General features: G+C 41.6%; 1 protein-coding gene across 1 annotated transcript in view; it reads right to left on the reverse strand.

Annotated features, from left to right (window-relative positions):
- Positions 1-521: 521 nt before the first annotated feature.
- The window catches only part of LOC103521907 (2-methoxy-6-polyprenyl-1,4-benzoquinol methylase, mitochondrial-like), a gene marked incomplete at its 3' end in the record, with an annotated part of 20,410 nt that continues 13,766 nt past the window's right edge, over positions 522-7,165 (reverse strand). The window contains exons 6-8 of the mRNA XM_008487011.2: positions 6,650-6,752; positions 1,077-1,348; positions 522-610 (exon numbers count right to left, since the gene is read on the reverse strand). Coding sequence (XP_008485233.2) covers positions 522-610; positions 1,077-1,348; positions 6,650-6,752 — 464 coding nt within the window. The remainder of the gene's footprint in view (positions 611-1,076; positions 1,349-6,649; positions 6,753-7,165) is intronic.

Here is a 7,165-nt window from a genome sequence, read left to right on the forward strand (position 1 = left end):
TCTCCTTCCCTCTCTCTCCTTCCCTCTCTCTCCTTCCCTCTCTCTCCTTCCCTCTCTCTCCTTCCCTCTCTCTCCTTCCCTCTCTCTCCTTCCCTCTCTCTCCTTCCCTCTCTCTCCTTCCCTCTCTCTCCTTCCCTCTCTCTCCTTCCCTCTCTCTCCTTCCCTCTCTCTCCTTCCCTCTCTCTCCTTCCCTCTCTCTCCTTCCCTCTCTCTCCTTCCCTCTCTCTCCTTCCCTCTCTCTCCTTCCCTCTCTCTCCTTCCCTCTCTCTCCTTCCCTCTCTCTCCTTCCCTCTCTCTCCTTCCCTCTCTCTCCTTCCCTCTCTCTCCTTCCCTCTCTCTCCTTCCCTCTCTCTCCTTCCCTCTCTCTCCTTCCCTCTCTCTCCTTCCCTCTCTCTCCTTCCCTCTCTCTCCTTCCCTCTCTCTCCCTCCCTCTCTCCTATTCCCTTCCAAACACAGGAATACATATCCTTAATAAGCACATTTCCTGGTGATGGGAATCGAACCCAGGACCTTCTACTTACCACTGAAGCATGGAGTTATTGACGTGACTGAATTCCAAACACAGGAATCTACCACCAGGCTTTAGAACCCTGTATGCTTCACTTAACGCCTGCAATGAAAATAATAATAATAATAATGATGATTTTTTTCGAGAAAAAGATTGTACCGCGGTACCGCTCTCGCATTACTTCAAGACACATTCTTTTATAATTTACATCCATGCCTATCGAAGAACGAAACAAAAAAAAAAAAATCGGTCAGAAAATTTCCGCCCTGGCCGGAATTCGAACCCAGCACCTCGGGGTTGAGAGTCAGTGCTCTTAACCACTCGACCACGGAGCGCGGAGGTTGCTTCCAGATCGTATTTTCACTTCATCTAAAAATCCACTCAGTTAGCGACACGCACCTTATCAATACGGGTCACATTTCGAATCCCGAACGCAATTGTGTACGCAGAATAAGAGTCGCTCTCTATCGGTAATTCTTCTGCGTTAGCCTCCAGGAATCTCAGTCTCGGATTGGGTATATCTATCTAATATTCTATTCTAAAATTCCACTCAGTCACCGGCACGCACCTTATCAATGCGAGTCACATTTCGAATCCCGAACGCAATCGTGTACGCAGAATAAGAGTCGCTCTCTATCGGTAATTCTTCTGCGTTAGCCTCCAGGAATCTCAGTCTCGGATTGGGTACGGGCACTTTGAACAAATCTCGAGCCCTTTGCTCCCCCACATCCAGCATAGCACGGTTAATATCCGCAACGGTGACATGGGGGGCACAGTGCTCACTCAAAGTGTTCGGGGGCAGCTTGTCCACGTAGTTGAGAAATCTGAACGCGATGTCTCCTGGGAAAACAAGGTAGAATAGAATATACATGAAGTTCCTAATCAGATTAACTCCATACACAAAAAGCCCAATCTGAGGCTTAGGTGTAGGGGCTAAACAGCTCTAAAGGATGAGTTAAGCTTTCTCCCTCCTCTCTCCCTCTCTTTCTCTCTCTCTCTCCCTCTCTTCCCCCCTCTCTCTCTCCTCTCTTCCCCCCCTCTCTCTCTCCTCTCTTCCCCCCCTCTCTCCCTCTCTTCCCCCTCTCTCTATCTTCCCCCCTCTCTCTCCCTCCCTATCTTCCCCTCTCTCTCTCTCCCTCCCTCTCTTCCCTCTCTCTCTCTTTCTCTCCCTCTCTTTTTCTCTCTCTCTCCCTCTCTCCCTCCTCTCTCTCTCCTTCCTTCTCTCTCTCTCTCTCTCTCCCTCTCTCCTATTCCCTTCCAAACACAGGAATACATATCCTTAATAAGCACATTTCCTGGTGATGGGAATCGAACCCAGGACCTTCTACCCCATAACTTGAATAAAGACTTGAGAAATAATGTTCATAAAGTGGATATTTTTGTTATACCTCAGTGTTAAGGTAATGTTACACCAAGCGCGCATTGTTTGCAAACAATGCGCGCTTGGTGTAACACTACCTGAAATACCGACAGCAGCCGGATCAACTCCGCGCACACACGAACGCTGTTTTTTTTAGAGGTTTGACAGAGGCAACTGTAACTGCTTTGGTCTTATCGTCCCGAAATCGAAGAGAGAAGGAAGACAGGATAGGAGAAAGCCAGCCGTTCCGAGAACGAACATTATAGTCTTATCGTCCCGAAATCGAAGAGAGAAGGAAGACAGGATAGGAGGAAAGCCAGCCGTTCCGAGAACGAACATTATCCGAACCCGCGGCCTAGTGCTTACAAGGCAGACGCACTACCAACTAAGCTAACTAGGCTGGCTACGAACGCTGTTTGCAAGCCAATGTTTGTGGAAAAACGATTGCAAACGTTTGCAAACACTGTTTGCAAACGATGCGTGCTTGGTGTAACATTACCCTTACAAGTGGCCTTTCCAAACTTCTTTCAAAAGAGGTTTGATAGAGGGAACTGTAAACTGTAACTGCTAAAATCGTATCGTCCCGAAAGATAAGAAATACAGGATAGGAGAAAGCCAGTCGTTCCGAGAACAAACATTATTCGTCCAGGATAAAATCCCCCCGGGTGGGAATCGAACCCGCGACCTAGCGCTTACAAGACTGGCTTTTTGACCACCCTGTAGAATGCACCTTGTCCCCCCGGGTGGGAATCGAACCCGCGACCTAGCGCTTACAAGACTGGCTTTTTGACCACCCTGTAGAATGCACCTTGTCAGTCTGTAAGCTATCTGTTCTGACACAGATAAAACTTTGGACGACAGGGTGAGGAGAAAGCCAAGATCCGTCGAACTTTGGCCCGGTTTTTGTTTTTCAAACTCTGACACCTTACAGAATGGAACAGCTGTTTTCAACTTGGGGGTAAATTTACCTCCGAGGGGTACAAATGCTTATGGTGAAATGTTTTCTTCTTCGACATTTCGGTTTGACATCCTAAGATGGATTTTTACCTGGACTATAAAAAAAAGAACGTTCAGTGTTGTATTATGCCCATTCCGTAGTATGTCCCTCATCAGATGGGCGATATGGCCTCAAAAAGTTTGGAACCACTGGATTAGAATATTATCTAACAGGAAAACATGAGATGTCAAGGTGTTGAACACGATACACTAGCTCAACCTACTTTCTGCTATACAGGGTATCCAAAAATAAACGGAACATTCTAATATCTCATAAAATAGAAAGAAAATTCGTGATAGAAGATAAAAAATCTGGTGTGAACATCACACGACTTTCTATTACATTAAGTCGGACAGTTCTAAAAGTTTCACCATTCGATTCCGCGTGAAAAATCATATGGGATCAACTATTCACTTGCTTAGTTTCAGCAGAAACGAGTTTTCATCAAATAACGTCCAAGAGTTCAGTTAACGGGACGCTAATTTTGGTTGCAAAAACTCGCTAATGATTCCACTACTAACCTAACTATTATTGTATGAAAGTTTTTGAAACCGATATAGGTTTTTGCTGCTCTGTTTTTCTGTTTTTTCTCTACTTTGAAAAAAAAAAAAAAAAATCAAATTTATATATTCAGCCATAAATAAACTTAGTTTAGAATTTTTTTATGGACAGGGTGGTTCCAAGTGCGAATGAATTGATACAGGGAGTGGCAGCGATATTTTTGAGGTAGCTTTCAAAATTTTGCAAGTATTTGGACTCGTAATTCCCAGGGCGACATAAAAATAGCTTCATCGCAAAGTGGAAGTAGACATTTGTAAATTTTGCTTAAACAATACCTTTCAATTTTCAATTGTTTCTGTATGGAATTATTGTATTTTATTATGGCATTATCTTGCGAAAAAAAACTCGATGTTTTGAAGAAAATAAAAACACGGTTTGCTCTTTTTTTTTTCATATTTCCCATCCGTGAAACACTTGAACCACTCGCATGTTGGACCCTAGTGAATCTGAAACGCTCGCACCCTGTACCCTGTATATTTCTCATCCATTTTCATTTTTAATCTCTCATTAGAGGAATAGGACTCCAAATTGTTAACCTCCTCTTTAAATAAAACACATTAAAAATCTCTCATTAAGTGTGTCTCAGTTTAAGAATTAAAATTAACCTAAAACCTTTGATTTAAGTGTAATTTGCAATCGATGTCGTTCGTTTACTTTTTTTCTTTCTTGATTTTCCTTTTATTTTTTATTTTCCATGAAAATTTTGTTCATGTCGACGCAAGAAGGAGATGGTGGGGGAAATAAAGTTCTTTCCGATTGCTTATTTTTCTTGATTCCAAGAGAAATGAGTCGAAAACTCGAAAGAGACTTTTTTCAAGAGAACCAAGTTGAATTTATCGAAAGTTTAAATTCTTTGAGAGAAAAAAAAATCGAAGAATTTAAGGTGTAAAGAGACAGACATTCAACCGTCTGAGTTCAATCCAAATTTCCGTCGACTTGACAGAATCTCTTCCCCTTTCCATTCTCTTTTCCATGCTAGTGTGTTGATACCAAACGTTTGTGAACTCCAATGCAAATTGACAGAAAGAAAAATTAAAATTAGTCCCAAAATGGGCAAAGGAAAAAAATATCTGGAATCATTTAATTACTACCATAAAATCGGACGAAATTCAACTTTAATATTGACCTTTAATTCATGATCTTGCTTTAGTTCAAAATCATTCTCTCATTTTAACTGTAACAATTTGTCCGAGAAGTATGTTGTGTCATTTTGGTAACCCAAACTTTGGACAGTCCTTCAATAAATTCCATTCATTGTTTCTCTCTACCTATTCAGAAAGTTTATACTTTGAATTTTTTTTTTGGTATCAGCACTAGGCAACATCCAAGAGATTCTAAAGCTAAAGTGTCCACTGGTAATAAATATTGCGCACGTTAACTAACGCAAGAGACTTTCACAGCAAGTCCCTTTGCGCAAGATTTATTTCCAGTGGAAGCTTTACACTTGCCGATTATATCTCCATAAAAATGACTATTAGGGAGTTTTTGCAACCAAAATTAGCGTCACGTTAATTGAATTCTTTAACGTTATTTGACGAAAACTCTTTTCTGCGCATGTGTAGAAACAAGTTTTCGTCAAATACCGTTCAAGAGTTAACGGGACGCTAATTTTGGTCGCAAAAAACTCTTTTATAATCAAATGCTGAGCTTCTGCGCATGTGCAGAAACGATAATTTGTTATATCGTTATGGTTATGGGATCGGAAAAATTATCTCTTTATTGAAAGGCGAAACTCCTTGTGGCATTTTTATGTTTCATTAAAAAACCTATTCAACATTTCAATTCTGTGTTTCTGTGGTGTTCTTATTGCTATCGCACTGCTGGTTCTAAAGAGCGCTAACTCGAAATGATGTGTTTTTTTTTTTACTTTCTATTATTTTTTAGTTACCATTAGAACTCTTTTTAGCAACCGATGCATTTAAAAAGCATCATCTTACCTATAAATAATAGTTTCACTTCTAGCTCGTTCTTATTGCTATCGCACTGCTGGTTCTAAAGAGCGCTAACTCGAAATGATGTGTTTTTTTTTTTTATTTTTTTTTTTACTTTCTATTATTTTTTTAGTTACCATTAGAACTCTTTTTAGCAACCGATGCATTTAAAAAGCATCATCTTACCTATAAATAATAGTTTCACTTCTAGCTCCTACCTATGTACTGGTATACTGTATTTACTGTATTACATTCTACTTTTGCTGTTTTCTCTCTCTCTCCCTCTCATCAGATTTAGAATAAATTGCGTGACTATAAAGTCTCTCTCTCTCTCTCTCTCTCTCTCTCTCTCTCTCTCTCTCTCTCTTTCTCTCTCTGGTAAAAAGACTCTCTCCCTTCTTCCCTATGTCCTTCATCAGTTTGTCTGTTTCTCTCTTTCCCTTTTTCGATCTCTCTTCATCGCCCTGTCATTTTTTTAGAGGTTTAATATTAGAGGGAACTGTAACTGCTTATGCTTAGGTCTTATCGTCCCGACAGTTAAGAGAGAAGGAAGACAGGATAGGAGAAAGCTGGCCGTTGCGAGGACGAACACTATCCGTTCAGGATAAAATCTGCCCCAGGCAGGAATCGAACCCGCGACCTAGCGCTTACAAAGCAGACGCGCTACCAACCAAGATAACTAGGCTGGGCTGGCCTTTGCAGGTTTAAAAACTTAAAACTTGGTTCGTTCGTTCATTTATGTACATTTGTCGATTCATTCCAAAACGATGACAATAAAACTTTACCCACGACATTTTTTTTCGTAAAACTCGCAACATTCCTTATTTTTTTCTGCCCAGATGTAAACGAATTGCTTCCTGACATGAGACCTTAAGCATGTTAACCCTTCATAGCACAAGCATGTTAACCCTGTCAAACACAAAATTATTTTATTAATTATTTTGGAACGAACCTTATCTGGTTTAGGATAAAGTTCCCCCGGGGGGGAGTCGAACCCGCGACTTGGAGCTTACAAGGCCAGGCGTTCTACCCTTCAAGCTAAGTGAAGCGCCAGTCAGTTAGCTTGGTTGGTAGAGCAGCTGCCTTGTAAGCGCTAAGCCGCGGGTTCGATTCCTGCCCAGGGGGGGATCTTATCCTAAACGGATAAGGTGCGTTCTCGGAAAGTCTGGCTTTCTCCTATCCTGTCTTCCTTCTCTCTTAACTGTTGGGACGATAAGACCTTAGCAGTTACAGTTCCTTCTATCAAACCTCTAAAAAATGATCTGATGGGAATGTCTGAACGGGTGTCAGACTTACCTGATTAGGGAACTGCCTTATGCTCTCCACTAGATATTGGTAGGGTTTCCATTGTCCTGCTATCAACTGCCCCATAACAGGAATCACTTGAAACGAGTACTGGTCCCCCCGGAAAGGAAAAAAGACCTCTCCATAACTATCTCTCTTGAGATATTGCCCACAGAATAGCAGGACTTTAGCTTAACTTTTCTGTCCCTAAATCCTCTATACGTTGGCAAGCTCTTGCGTTGTGGTTATACAAATTCTATTTTAGGCGGTGCCCGCCCTTACGCTTGGACGCTGGATCGCGACATGTTCGGTCTGCGCGATAAACTTAAGACACCAATTCTCAATCTAGAACCGGGTGATCTCGTGTCTCTTCGTCCATTGAGAAAAGTTGGATTTGGTTCAAAACAGTAGTTTATTACTTTAGAGGAGTATTAACATTGAACATTCAATCAGTCTTTTTTTACAGAAATGGCCCTTAGCTTGGGTCCAGGGGACCGATTAGAGCAAACAAGAGTCGCCGCATA

The sequence above is a fragment of the Diaphorina citri genome, unplaced genomic scaffold (assembly GCF_000475195.1).
Source record: "Diaphorina citri unplaced genomic scaffold, Diaci psyllid genome assembly version 1.1 scaffold6258, whole genome shotgun sequence".
Lineage (NCBI taxonomy): Eukaryota > Metazoa > Arthropoda > Insecta > Hemiptera > Psyllidae > Diaphorina > Diaphorina citri.